The 14,276-nt window shown below is 36.9% G+C and overlaps 3 protein-coding genes across 3 annotated transcripts; all 3 read left to right on the forward strand.

Annotated features, from left to right (window-relative positions):
* Positions 1-1,794: 1,794 nt before the first annotated feature.
* Positions 1,795-5,449, forward strand: LOC125196282 (probable voltage-gated potassium channel subunit beta). The gene is made up of 4 exons (XM_048094734.1): positions 1,795-2,484; positions 2,858-3,001; positions 4,271-4,435; positions 5,061-5,449. Exons 1-4 carry the CDS (start codon positions 1,900-1,902, stop codon positions 5,172-5,174), a joined length of 1,008 nt encoding a protein of 335 aa, XP_047950691.1. The 5' UTR covers positions 1,795-1,899; the 3' UTR covers positions 5,175-5,449.
* A 418-nt stretch (positions 5,450-5,867) lies between these two features.
* On the forward strand, positions 5,868-6,641 carry LOC125194555. The gene is made up of 2 exons (XM_048092813.1): positions 5,868-5,962; positions 6,065-6,641. The coding sequence occupies exons 1-2, from the start codon at positions 5,868-5,870 to the stop codon at positions 6,639-6,641; spliced, it is 672 nt and encodes a 223-aa protein (XP_047948770.1).
* Positions 6,642-9,048: 2,407 nt separating this feature from the next.
* LOC125195696 (3-ketoacyl-CoA thiolase 2, peroxisomal) lies at positions 9,049-12,993 on the forward strand. The gene is made up of 14 exons (XM_048093862.1): positions 9,049-9,205; positions 10,077-10,153; positions 10,272-10,356; positions 10,437-10,563; positions 10,656-10,754; positions 10,840-10,907; positions 10,990-11,097; positions 11,181-11,258; positions 11,369-11,501; positions 11,574-11,670; positions 12,067-12,190; positions 12,267-12,375; positions 12,529-12,612; positions 12,690-12,993. The coding sequence occupies exons 1-14, from the start codon at positions 9,113-9,115 to the stop codon at positions 12,797-12,799; spliced, it is 1,392 nt and encodes a 463-aa protein (XP_047949819.1). The 5' UTR covers positions 9,049-9,112; the 3' UTR covers positions 12,800-12,993.
* Positions 12,994-14,276: the final 1,283 nt, after the last annotated feature.

Here is a 14,276-nt window from a genome sequence, read left to right on the forward strand (position 1 = left end):
GAATATAGTTTATTCTTTACTCCAGCAAGTTTTTATTGAACAAAAAAAAACAAATTTTTTTAAATTTTTTTTAAAAACAATTAAATTTTTTTTAAAAAAATTAAAATTAAAATTAAAAAAATAAGAAAAATGGATGGCCAAAATTTGGTCTCTAGTTCGACTTTTAAGAAGGTTCGACATTGATCAAAACTCTTACATATTTTAAATACATTAAAATATATTGTAGTTACTAATTTATACTACTAATAAATTTTATACTAATTAATCATTTATTGAAGGTACTTACTCCTCCTATTCCAAATAATTTGTCCCATTTTTCTATATCGGTCTAACATTTTTTGTAGTAGACTCCATATTCCACTAACTCATTCCTACTCTCATTTTATTATAAAACTAATATATAAAAATAGGATCCACATTTGACTAACTTTTTCAACTCACTTTTCATTACATTTCTTAAAACCAATGCTCGATCAAAGTGAGACAAATTATCTGAAATGGAGGAAGTATATCTCAAATATTATTAAGCTAAAACTTAATAGCGAATATTCGCTTCAGAAAAATACTAAAATGCCAACTACAAAAAAAGGTTGCAATTACAGCGCATTTAAATAAATCAGTTGGTTTTCAATTTCTTCATATGTCTGCTATTTTATGGTTGCGTCGGGATCGTCGTTGGTTGCGTCGGGATCGTCGTTGGTTGCGTCGGGATCGTCGTTGATATGTTCGGGATCGTCGTTGATATGTTCATGAGTGTAATTTGTTTAAGTTTTTTTTTTTGTTGTTGCTTTTTTTTAATCTAATAGAATTATTTTTGCACTTTGTCCGTCCGTATGCGATACAAAATTTTAATTCCGTACATTGTTTCATTCCGTAAATTATTTAATTTGGTGAATTTGTGAATTATTTTATTGCGGGAAGTCCATGGGATGTCCGCCACTGTGCAGTGAGATGTCCTTATGACGTGGTAGTGCTGTGAGAGTTCCTTATGACGTGGCAGGAGGTGTTTTTGGGAAGTCTGTCGGGAAGGGCTAGGGACATCCGTCTCCATTGGAGATGCTCTTATATCTCAAAATTTATTAAGCTAAAACTTAGGGCATCCGCAACGCGGCTCGATGCTGTCTCGGTCTCGTCTCAACGAGACGAGACAACATCAAGACAGCGTTGCGACGCTCGTCTCGACGAGACGAGACATCTCGTCGCGCGACGCGTCCGGAAGAGGCCGGCCTCGAGCTGACGAGATGACGCGCGCGGCCACGTGGCGCGCGCTAAGCGATGGCGTGACGCCCACTCGCCGGCCCGCGAGTGGGCGTCGGAATTATGACATCATAAATTTTTTTTTTTTTTAAATCAAAAATTCGAAAAAAAAATTTAAATTTTAATTTTTAATTATGTATTTTTTATTTTTTTAGGCCTTTAAATTGTAATTTTTATTTTATTTAATTTTATTATTTTTTAATTATGTATTTTGAAATTATGTATTTTACAATTCTTTAAGCTTTTTAAATTGTGATTTTATTTTATTTAATTAAGTGTGTTTTTATTAATTGAATTTGTTGGAAATAAAAATAAAAAATGAAATTGAATGAATAGTTAGATGAGATGGTTAAGAGATGGAGGGATGCAGGTGTTGTCTCTTAGTTAAGAGATGAGCTGAAAAGTACAGTGGGACCCATGAATAGTTAAAAGATGAGACGGATAAGAGATAGCGTTGCGAATGGCCTTAATAGAATATTCGATTTAGAAAAATAAAATGCCAACTATAAAAAAGGCTGCAATTACAGTACACTTGCTAAATCAGTTGCTTCATATGTCTGCTTAGTAAACAGAGTCCATTGATTCTAACGAAACCAAACCCACAAAAAGCATCACTTCTTCACTCTCCCCACCAAGCGTTCGATGAAAATTCCAGACCAAACAATGCAGTACAAGAACTTGGGGCGATCGGGGCTGAAGGTGTCCCAGCTCTCCTACGGAGCGTGGGTGACCTTCGGCAACCAGCTCGACGTCAAGGAGGCTAAATCCATCCTCCAGTGCTGCCGCGACCACGGCGTCAACTTCTTCGACAACGCCGAGGTCTACGCCAATGGCCGCGCCGAGGAGATCATGGGCCAGGCCATCAAGGAGCTCGGCTGGAAGCGCTCCGACATCGTCATCTCCACCAAGATCTTCTGGGGCGGCCCCGGCCCCAACGACAAGGGCCTCTCCCGCAAGCACATCATCGAAGGCACCAAGGCTTGTTTGAAGCGATTGGACATGGATTACGTCGATCTCATCTACTGCCACCGCCCCGACATCTCCACTCCCATCGAGGAGACCGTCAGGGCTATGAATTACGTGATTGATAAGGGCTGGGCGTATTATTGGGGGACGAGTGAGTGGTCGGCACAGCAGATCACGGAGGCGTGGGGAGTTGCTCAAAGGCTCGATCTCGTTGGCCCCATTGTCGAGCAGCCCGAGTATAATCTCTTCTCCAGGCATAAGGTCAGGGTTTTTCGATTTGTAAGATTGGATTTGGGAATTTCTTATTGCTTCGATTGAATTATGTAAAGATCTGTTTTTTTTTCTTCTTTATCTGCAAATTATAGCTGGTTAGATAGGTGTTTTATGTAAGATCTGATTTTTCAATGGGATCGAGTTTCCTCGCGTCAAAAAGTTTTATAGTAGTTATCAATTCCCAGTTAGGGATTTATTGATTGATCCCAATTAGTGTCAGGGGAATGTGCTTTCTTTTCTTGCAAGTCCGTTTTTGGGAGGTGGGGAATGTGTCAGAGCTGGTCTGTTATTGTTTGTGATGGATTTGTTACTTGATATGTATTTGATCCTATATTGCGATCCTCTGCATTGAATTCCACAGGTTGAGACTGAGTTTCTTCCGCTGTACACTAACTATGGTATTGGCCTCACAACATGGAGTCCACTCGCGTCTGGAGTTTTGACCGGCAAGTATAAATCGGGAAGTATCCCTCCAGACAGTAGGTTTGCTTTGGAAAACTATAAGGTAAGGAAAATATTTGCTGTTTGAAATTCTAATGGGAATTTTTATTCACATTTTATTCTCCGAGCCTGTGTTGCCAACCTGCATGCCTCTATGTTGATGTTTTTGCTGTGTGATCTATAGTTTTGGCCTGAACGAGATTTTTTATGAACTACAGTATTTTTTTAGTTAGTTTTGGTAGAATCATTTTGAGTTGGATTGGGGTTGATTCCTAATATAAATAGCTATGTAATCTCTTGTATCTGTGTCTCAAAATATTCTAGTGAAAACTCCTTGACTTGACACGCCCTCAGGCATGGTCATGTAGTCACAAACCGGTGAACAATTTTTGTGTTTTTTCTTTGCTTTCGTGATTATTTTGTGCTGAACTAGTAACAGTTACAAGCCATTATATGGAAGTTAAGTGAGACTGGGACTTTGATAGTGCCTCAGTGTTATTAAAATCGACCGGGTCTCCACCAGAATTGCCCCAAGGGGCTTGGGGCAAGCGGCATTCCGGGGGCGGCTGGTCGCTGATGGGGAACTTTCTGTTTGCAGTAACTTTTTTAAAAGGGTTATGAAATTTCATTTCATTTCATAGTTTTTGAAACAGAAAAAGTTTTAGACCAGTATGTGTTTTTTTAGAATACTAATTATATCTGTTTTCAAAATTACACCCATTTAATGTCATTCATTTGTTTTTAAAAAATATGTGCCTTTTTTAGTATACTAATTAATAGTATTATCTGTGTTTGAAAATTACACCCATTTAATGTCATTTATCTTAATTCACTCCTAATTAATGATATTTCAAAACAAAAGTAATTATTAGTCTGTAATATATATGTCCTGAAGAGTTCACACTCATACCAATTGTTAATGACTTAATGTGAACACTCGATAGAGTACCTCGATTTGTCGGGCGCACACCCGATTTTTACCGAATTGCCCCTGCCCCGCGCTCCTAACAACACTGAATTAGTGCTTAAAATATCTGTATAGTTTGGTTGTGGGGGCACAGTAGTTGTTAAGAGAAGAACGCAGAGAGATCAATTTGGAATTATTGCTTCACCCATAACCCTTTACATTTTAATTGGTTCTATATTTTGTGGGGAAGTTTGCAACAAATCCTGTGGCTTCCTGTATATGAAATCCCATAACAATTTATGTTAGTGTCATGCTTAGTTAACTCATTTATCTTCATATTTGCACATGCTTCACTATTTTCCCATGTTGTGTAGTTCTTCGTCATCTTCTACTACTTGTTAATCCTGTATGTTGCAAATTCTGTAGAATCTTGCTAGCAGATCCTTGGTAGATGATGTGCTAAAGAAAGTAGATGGCTTAAGACCAATTGCAGATGAGCTCGGTGTGCCATTATCACAGCTTGCAATTGCTTGGTGTGCTTCGAATCCCAATGTTTCTTCGGTTATCACAGGTGCCACCAAGGAGTCCCAGGTCAGCATCATGGCCCATTTCCTTTACACATCCTTTCTCTATGCTATTGAGTTATTGGATTCATTTCCGTTATCTATACACTTAGTCTTGCTAGTACGTTTTCTTTTCCGTTACATTTCTTACATTCTTTGTTTTCGAAACCTTAGGGATATTATGTTAAAATGAATATCCGAATTTCTTACTTTATTAAACTATACGGTCTTGGAAAATATAGTGATCTAGTTACCATACCATGATGAGATTGAGTTGCAAAATCAATTGATAGATCTATATTCGAATAAAGATCTATAATTCATTTAACTATCCAAGTATTCAACTCTTGAAAACGAAATAACCACTCTTTATTCTTCTCTTTTTTGCTTTATCATTAATGGTCCTCACCTATCACTATGTTGTCTCTCCTCTTCTCTCTTTCACATGCCCACTTTATCCCTTTGAATTTATGTGTTATCTCTTTGAAATGGTGAAATTTGTTGGAGATAAAAAAAATGAGTTTAAAGCACAGGGGAGAGAGAGAGAGGGAGAGAAGGTTGGCTTGTGACACCATATTAATGTTTCTTGTGACCAAACCTTCGCACATTTATGGCAAAAACTGAGTAGCTGCCTCTTGATTACTGCTTTGCAGATTCAAGAGAACATGAAGGCTATCAATGTCATTCCTTTGCTTACGCCTGCAATAATGGAGAAGATCGAGGCTGTCGTTCAAAGCAAACCTAAGCGCCCCGACTCATACAGATAGATATGATGCTTCCCGCATCTATCTCGTGTGTGTTTCTGCGTTGCAGCACCTGGTGTGCCTTTTGTGTTATTTGCCTGTTGTTCCATATAGACTTGTGTTCGATATTCTTGAGACTATGATTATTGTATATGTACTGAGATTATTGTCATGAGTTTTCCTGCTCATCACATTCTGAAACATGGCAAATTCATCAAATTATCTGTTACTTATGCATACATTGTAACTATACAGATATTTTCACTTCTTTGTACTATTCATTTTCAGTTGGTTTCGCATTCGGGCTTTGAAAATATAATGCTTTACTATTGAGTAACGTACTGTCTATGATGTCTTCAGATAATATACTCTCACTTAGAACATCTCCGGTGGCGGACGTCTGGTCGGACTTCTGCGACGGGCGACCGGGATGTCCGCCATTGGAACAAAATAAGTCGGACATGGACGTCCCGTGAGGACACCCGACGTCCTCGGATATCCTGGCGACGGGCAGGCGGACGTCCGCCATTGTGGCTGGGTCGGACGTCCAAGTTTTATAATTTTTAAAAAAAAAAAAACTTTATGTATACGGCTCGTTCAACTTCATTTCATTCACACCACTTGTTAACAAGTTTCTCTCTCTACATCTCTATTTTCAAGTATATCTAAAATGACTAGTAGTCGTGCGGTTCGGGCAACTGCCAGGGGCTGATAGATATGCATGGGTCGGTGCACGGGTTCCCTGTGATGTTGGACAACATAGATTGTATGCATTGGGAGTGGAAGAACTGCCCCACCGCCTTGAAGGGGATGTACACCACTACCGGCTTCAAAGCCAAGCATCCCACAATGATCCTTGAAGTTGTAGCTGACTACCGGCTGTGGACATGACATGTTTATTTTGGAGTCGCCAGGTCGAACAACGACATCAACATTCTCCAGTCGTCGCCCCTGTTCAACGATCAGTGCAATGGCGTTGGTCCCTCCATCAGTTTCGTCGCCAACGACAACCAACACGATAAGAGATACTATTTGGTGGATGAGATATACCCAAACTGGTCCGTCTTTGTGAAGACGATCAAGCATCCACTCGGACAAAAGAAGACATACTTTGCGAGCCGTGAGGAGGCAGCGCGCAAGGATGTGGAGCGGACATTTGGTGTGCTCCAGAGTCGATGGGCGGTAGTGAAGGGACTTAACGGCAGACGGCAGTGGTATATTCCCAACATCGGCGATGTCATGTATGCATGTATCATAATGCACAACATGATTGTCGAAAATGAAGCTGCGGAACTGACTCAGTGGACCAATGAAGATGATACGGGTGCCGGTCCAAGCCACGGCGTGGCCACCGCGAATGTGAATATGGGGGTACCTCATGGAGAGGTCGAGCGGATGCGCGCATTTACCGACATGCGGCAAACAAATGCCCATGTTCGACTTCAGCACGATATCATCGAAGAGGTTTGGACGCGGAGGGGTGGACGTTGATGTGGTTAATATTTTTTTTTTGTTTACTATGTAATTTTTTTTTTCGAATCATGTATGTTTTTTTTTAATGAAGTTGTTAATTTTTCCCGTTCGTATTCGTGTCGAAATTTTATTTCCGTAAACGTAAGTTGCTTTATTTGTGAATTTGTGAATTTTTTTTATTGCGGGAAGTCCGCATGGAAAGGGCGGATTGTGCAGAGAAAATCCTAGTGACGTGACAGGAGGTGTTTTTGGGAAATCCTAGTGGATGTTCGAATGAGACATCCGTGCACTTGAAATGCTCTTAAAAACATTAACTATTTATCTTTTAGATCATCACTTAAATCTTTTTCTAATTTTAAAATTATCGTCAGAATCTCTAATCAAGTGAGATTCATTATCCATGAATAGTTAAATCATTTTGCTTTTTGATATCTCTCTCTAAATATAGAAGGTGTGACTTATTATCTATTAACAATATTTCACATATTTTTTATATATCCTTTTACTTTGTACACTAAAAATTTTACCACTTCAAATGTTTATAATTTGCAACTTGCAGTAAAATGGGAATATATATGCCTCGCAGTCTCACAGATCTTTGCAAGAAAATGAGAATATATAAGCCCCGTATTTTCCGAGTATTATACAACTCTTTCCGTTTTTTAAAAATAATAACTATTTTCATTTTGGCGTTCCTTAAAAATAGAAACTTTAGAATTTTTCTATTTTAGGATATGGACTCCACAATTCACTAACACTACTCACACTATTTTTTCTCTTCCTCTCACTTTACTCATTTTTTTCCCTGTCTTATTTTACCAATTCTTCTCACTTGCTTTACCAATTGTGCATTAAAAATCGTGTCGTTTCAAATGTTTCTAGTTGCGTGTACAGTTAATTCAGAATGAGAGTGAAAAAAGAAAATTGAGCGAAATTGTTTGGTCGCTCACGCTGGGCGCCCATTTTGAGCGCTCAGCATATCAGTTCTCAATATGAGAGTATAGTATATAGTACTTAATACTCCATCCGTCCTAAGGTAGATGTTACACTTTCCCTTTTAGTTTGTCCCACAAAAGATGTCACATTTTTTCGGAAAAAGTTCCTCTCACATCAATTATAAAATTATATTTCCTCTCACCAGTTAACACACAAAACAACATCTCCTAAAATCCAGTGCCATCTCCCAAGTGTGATATCTACCTTGGGACGGAGAGGGTATTAATTATGAATTTTTTTTGAAATTAGTTAAGTAATGAAGTACTCCCTCCGTCTCACTTAAGATGACACGTTTTTCCTTTTAGTTTGTCCCAACTAATCTGATACATTTCCTTTTTTAGAAACTTTATCTCTCTAATTAATACACCCAACCATTTTTTCTCACTCATATTAAAATATTCATCTTTCTTTCTCTCTTTATTTTAATACTTACACACATTTTCTCTTTCCAATTAAACACTTTAACCAATAACTCCTAAAATCCCGTGTCGGCAAATAAATGTGTCATCTTAGCCGAGACGGGGGGAGTAGTACTTTCTATATAACATGAATTTTTTTTTGAATAATAGTTGTAGAAAAATAAAAAAATACTATCTAATTTTTTTTTGAAATGATTAATTTTGAATAGATTCATTAACGAAGTACTAACATATGAATTTTTTTTTGTATAATTGATGTAAGAAATATTTAAAAATATCAGAAAAATATAGTAAAAATACAATTGAAAAAGGTTAAAAGCCAAAATTAGCTGCAAAGGCGAGGACATTTACCAATATAAAATATAGTATATTAATATTTGAAATTGTTGGGGGTTCATTGGGTCCCCAAACCCCCACGTAGATCCACCACTGTTTACAGCATACTAGCTAGATATGTCTTATTTCCAAAATAAATGTCTTATTAATCTGTACGCTACGAATTTGTACACGCAACTAGAAATTTCATTATTCAACGTCAAAATAAATGAAAAGATCACTGTTTTTATTGATATTCATAGCTATTCCTAAAGAAAATTGTGTCAAAATCTCAATTTTCCAATCTCGTATTACGAAATACTTATTGTTTATAGCTATGTAGAGATTTGGCTGAGCATCATGGTATTTATTTGAATAAATAGTTCCAATTATCTTAATACACTATATAATTCCATGTCAAAATTTATCGTTTCTCTTAAAGCCGTCTACAATTTGATAATTAAATTAGCTCAAATCGATTGAATAGGATTACAAAGTTCAACTAATTTTGCCATTCATATACTTAATTACAGTTTGATAATCAATCACCGACCAAAACCACGGCTATTCAAAATAATAGATATACATACAAAGCTTATCCAAATATTGATGTAATTACACGGCAAATGCGTATGTGATCTAAATCGTTATCTTTTTCACACTTCCCTATAAACCTCCATTCTTATATAAATACCATCAAGCAAACAAAATTGTGTACTCTTCATTTACCCATTTTCTGCTCTGATCATTTATATATCGATGGAGAAAGCAACTGAGAGGCAGAGGATTTTGCTCCAGCATCTACGACCATCCCTCACTAATTCCTCTCTCGAAGATGTCGATTCTATTTCCGTGAGTTTCCCCTCTAAATTGTCAACCCTTTTTATTGATTGGACTTGTATCGGATATTTGATTAATCATATACTCAAAATTAAATTTTTAGGTGAAATTCATACTTCTAATTATATTTGTAATGCAATCCTTTGAATATTTGGGGTCAAATGACTTTAGGTGAAATTGTTATGATTGAGGTATTTAGCTCATGATTCATCTGCAAATTGGAATAAATACAAGTTGGTTTTGGTTTCTGCTCATTCTATTCTTAAATCTTAATCAGCTCGGATAGTGATCAAAAGACAATTACAAATCAGATATGGTTGGACTTAATTCTGAAATTATCAACTCCATCTCTTAATAATTGTGACTGTTATTCACAAGGATTGATTTTGTAAGACTCTATATGAAATGTAAACAAGAAATGTTTGAGTATAAAAGGAATCAAGAGATATGTTTGGGGTGATCCAGGATATGAAGCTGCTTATTATAGTTGAATGAAGCTTATTTTAAGTTGGAGAAGGGTGTAGTGAGAGAGAATGATTGTTGCAAAATCAATTATGCAAGACCTTGTCACTACTGAAAGCTGAAGCCTTTTGGATATTATTAATGAGTGACGTTTTATTTTCTATGCTTAGATTTACTCACTTTGTAGAAACTTATATGAAATTTTGTTTTCTCAAACCTGAAGTACTGATAGTGTAACTTCTGCTTATGCATTTAATGTTTTTACTTTTATGTGTGTGTACCATTTTCTCGTTCTGATCAATGCAAATATGATGCAGCAATGGGCACATATGATCTTGCTAGCTGTCTGTATTTCTATTTTGCTCTTCTCTCTTTCTTTTGTTTGCTTTACACTAATGTAGGTTTTTGCTTTATTAACCAGGCATCTATATGTTCGGCCGGGGACAGTGCAGCATATCAGAGGTCTTCTATCTTTGGTGATGATGTGGTTATAGTGGCGTAAGTGATCCAACCTCACACATATTTCATAGTTACCCTTATAATATTAGGGTGACGTGGTTAAATATTTGTTTAACTGATATGCTGTTTCCTGAGGGCGTTCTACTTGTTTCTGTAGTGCCCACCGGACTGCTCTATGCAAGGCAAAGAGGGGTGGCTTCAAAGATACGTATGCTGATGATTTACTTGCCCCTGTTCTGAGGGTACTTATCTTTCTATTATACTCCGCAAATATAGTTGAGAATTTTCAATATTTTATTTTTGCAACTGCTGAATGTCACAGGCAGTCATAGAAAAAACTAATGTAAATCCAAGCGAAGTCGGGGATATTGTTGTAGGCTCGGTACTGGCACCGGGCTCCCAAAGAGCCAGTGAATGCAGGATGGCAGCGTTTTATGCCGGTTTCCCTGGTATAAAGTTGTAATTGGCGTTAGTTTATATCTCTGGTTTTCACCTATATCCTAGTGGGTCTATCTGAATGAAAATTCCACTTCACATGCAGAAACTGTTCCGGTTAGAACTGTGAATAGGCAGTGTTCTTCTGGCCTTCAAGCTGTTGCTGATGTCGCTGCAGCTATCAGAGCTGGGTTTTACGATATAGGTATGTAGTATATATATATTGTTTCCCTAAAAACATCATAATTATGCTCTTGTCAATCTGCTAAATTCTGCTTATTTTCAATCAGGGATTGGTGCTGGAATAGAATCAATGACTGTTAATCCCATGGCTTGGGAAGGATCAGTCAATCCACGGGTGAACTTACTCATATAGTGCATTAGTTCTTTCCATTAAGAGAGATTTGAACAGGCAATGGCTAACACTGCACACATTCCAGGTGAAAACAATGGTCCAAGCGCAAGATTGTCTTCTTCCAATGGGTATAACTTCAGAAAATGTTGCACACCGTTTTGGCGTGACAAGGAAGGAGCAAGATCAGGCTGCAGTAAGTTGAATATGTGCATACACTCGACCTTTCATAGTGTACGCACTCTGCACATTATTGATTTGCTGGGATGCGTTCCTTAGGTAGACTCGCATAGAAAGGCAGCTGCTGCCACCGCCTCAGGAAAGTTCAAAGATGAGATCGTTCCTGTAAAAACTAAGGTAATAAGCTTCATTCTAGTTTACCACTTCTTTCTTTCTCCTTTTGTCGTTGTATCATGCTGGGGGTTCTGAACTTGAATTTGCATAATCTTTTTTTGTAAATAAAAAAGATTGTGGACCCAAAATCTGGAGATGAGAAAGAAGTCACAATATCTGTTGATGATGGTATACGACCAAACTCCTCTGTGGCAGACTTGGGCAAGCTGAAGCCAGTTTTCAAGAAAGATGGCACAACAACAGCCGGTAAATGTTATTGCTGCTGAGTGCTGTAAAGCAGATATTTCTACTGGGCTAATTTTGATCTTGATGCTTCAGGGAACTCGAGCCAAGTGAGTGATGGTGCTGGAGCCGTACTTCTCATGAAGAGAAGTGTTGCCATGCAGAAGGGGCTTCCCATCCTTGGAGTATTTAGGTTTGTGCAATGAATCTTGGAAATTAATTGTTAGCTGGAACCTGTGTTTTGATTCATTGTTCTATCCTCAAATACACGATTCTGTTCTGCCAGTTTTAGCAAGTTCCTGAGTAATTTATATCTAGAGAAGCATGAACCTGCAAAATATACCAAACCACGTCTTCCGTGCTCATACATTCTTATTGTATTAGTCTGTTGATCCCATCTCTTTAAAACAGTGCATGCATATTCTATTTTAAGTAGATTCTTCATTTTGCTTGGAAATGAAAAACTCTTAATGTACTGTTGTTTTGTGCTGAGCTATGAGATGGATGGGGTTTGAATGCACTAGTAAAAAGTGCCTTGAGGCTGTCTGAGCGACTAATCTTCTCTAATTCTTGTTGTATGCGTGTGTAGGACCTTTGTTGCTGTTGGTGTAGACCCTGCTATCATGGGTGTTGGCCCTGCAGTCGCAATTCCTGCTGCTGTCAAATCTGCTGGTCTTGAACTTGAGGACATAGACCTATTCGAGATAAATGAGGTGAAGTTATTGAAAAGCAAAAGGGTTAAATGTTTATATTGTTGCGCGGTTTTTGATTCCTGTAATCATTCTTCAGGCGTTCGCTTCTCAATTTTTATACTGCCGTAACAAGCTCGGACTTGACCCTGAGAAGATTAATGTGAACGGAGGCGCGATGGCTATTGGACATCCCCTGGGCGCAACAGGTGTTTAATTATTTGTTACGATGTAGTTTATGTAGCTTACAGTTTGTTACCGGTAACTAGCATGATGGTAAAAGTATTGAATTTGAACAACTTATACTCCTAAGCACAGGGATTTGTATCTTATATCTATCGTTGCATGCTTGTTGAGTGCAGGAGCTCGATGTGTAGCTACCTTGTTGCATGAGATGAAGCGCCGAGGCAAAGATTGCCGCTATGGTGTGGTGTCAATGTGCATAGGTCTGTCTCTGTCTTTGTGTGTGTGTGTGTGTGTGTATAGTTTGCTCAAGATATTGCTGTGTGAATCTTAATTACAGGCACAGGGATGGGAGCTGCTGCTGTTTTCGAACGAGGGGACTCATGTGACGAGCTTTGCAATACTCGAAAAGTCGAATCTCAGAATTTTCTGTCCAAGGATGCTAAATGAGCAGTTGAAGTTTCGGCATTGTGATGATAATATATGCTAAAAAGAAACAACTGTTGGGATGGTAATAATGTAGAACTGGACATCGAGGGCTCTGGTCCTTCACCACATTTTTATCCTTAAATGATTTTACAGGTTATGGTTAAATTGTGATGATTTTACAGATGGTTAATCGTATTGATAAACTTATTTAGTTATTTCCTTTGTACTATTGTCTACTCCATTATCTAAGTTAGGTGTGACGCCAGTTTGAGTAATCGTTTTCTTATGGAACAAAATGAAATTTAGGGATAACGCCTCGGACTCGTCTTGCCGAGACTAGTTGCGAGTGGGCTGGCTCGGGGAGTTGCTTGTGGGGGTAGTTGTCTAGCGAGCCAGCGTGCCACGCGCACTCTTTACCCCCACGGGGCTTGTTGTAGTGTGTGCGTGGCTGGTCCATGAATGAGCGTCGTTTTATGACAGTTGAAAATTATTGAAATTAAGACTGAAGTTCAAAATTCAAAATTGATATTTCATATTTGCCTTCAAAAAATTTTAGATTTAGTCATATACCGATATATTAAATGTGTTACCTTTTGGTCTTAAATAGTACTATATGTTTTAGTTTAGAGTAGTTAATAATTTCGTTAAAAGTATATGTTTTAGTCTAAAGTTATTAAGTTTGTTAACTTTTGGTCTCACAATATGTTTTAGTCTAAAGTTAATAATTTCATTAAAAGTATATGTTTTAGTCTATAAATTAATAATTCTTTTAAAACTTTAACAGTTAAATATATTTTGATCAAATTTATGACTTTGAATCTAAATAATTTGATTGATCTTATTTTTTCCTCTCATGATTAAATATCTCTTATTTAATAATAAAATATTTGAGTGAGTCATACTTACTTTTATATGTATTAATTTTATAATAAAATGTGAGTGAAATATAATATTCACTTTATTATAATAAAAGTGAAATTAAAACTTTTATTGGTGGATAGACTGAAAAAAAAATGAGAATGACGAATTGAGAAAATAATAAATAAAAATTTAATAAAATTAATAACCCTACAGGCAGAGCGACTTTGTTACATTAATGTATTTAATTGGCCTAATTCAACAGTTTTGTTTCTTTAGTGAGTTTAATTGGCCCAATTTAATAGTTTTCTTACATTAATGTGTTTAATTGACCTAATATAGTTTGGTCAATTAGCCCATTAAACTAATTTTATAAATTTTTTCAAGGTCTCATTTAGTTAATGTATTAATGGATTTAATTGACTTTTAGTTAAATAAAATTTCACCATAGACGATAAAATCTTATTAAATAGTAATTAAAAAATATTGAAAACTAAGACCGCACGGAGTACTACCTATGAGGCTATGATTATAAATTTTCGATCGGTAAAAGTGTTGTAGAATTATTGTAGACTTTAGATATATTGTGTAAATATAATTAAAAAAAATATACTTCGTTCATTCCATAAAAATAAACATT

The sequence above is a fragment of the Salvia hispanica genome, chromosome 6 (genome assembly GCF_023119035.1).
Source record: "Salvia hispanica cultivar TCC Black 2014 chromosome 6, UniMelb_Shisp_WGS_1.0, whole genome shotgun sequence".
NCBI classification, from domain to species: Eukaryota; Viridiplantae; Streptophyta; class Magnoliopsida; order Lamiales; family Lamiaceae; genus Salvia; species Salvia hispanica.

Excerpts from the sequence above, each read along its gene's own strand:
- LOC125196282 (XM_048094734.1), top strand. The coding sequence starts at position 1,900 with ATGAAAATTCCAGACCAAACAATGCAGTACAAGAACTTGGGGCGATCG. Across the intron at positions 2,485-2,857 it reads ATCTCTTCTCCAGGCATAAG|GTTGAGACTGAGTTTCTTCC; the intron begins GTCAGGGTTTTT and ends TGAATTCCACAG. Across the intron at positions 3,002-4,270 it reads TTGCTTTGGAAAACTATAAG|AATCTTGCTAGCAGATCCTT; the intron begins GTAAGGAAAATA and ends CAAATTCTGTAG.
- LOC125194555 (XM_048092813.1), top strand. The coding sequence starts at position 5,868 with ATGCATGGGTCGGTGCACGGGTTCCCTGTGATGTTGGACAACATAGAT. Across the intron at positions 5,963-6,064 it reads CCCACCGCCTTGAAGGGGAT|GTCGAACAACGACATCAACA; the intron begins GTACACCACTAC and ends TGGAGTCGCCAG.
- LOC125195696 (XM_048093862.1), top strand. The coding sequence starts at position 9,113 with ATGGAGAAAGCAACTGAGAGGCAGAGGATTTTGCTCCAGCATCTACGA. Across the intron at positions 9,206-10,076 it reads AAGATGTCGATTCTATTTCC|GCATCTATATGTTCGGCCGG; the intron begins GTGAGTTTCCCC and ends TTTATTAACCAG. Across the intron at positions 10,154-10,271 it reads GATGATGTGGTTATAGTGGC|TGCCCACCGGACTGCTCTAT; the intron begins GTAAGTGATCCA and ends TTGTTTCTGTAG.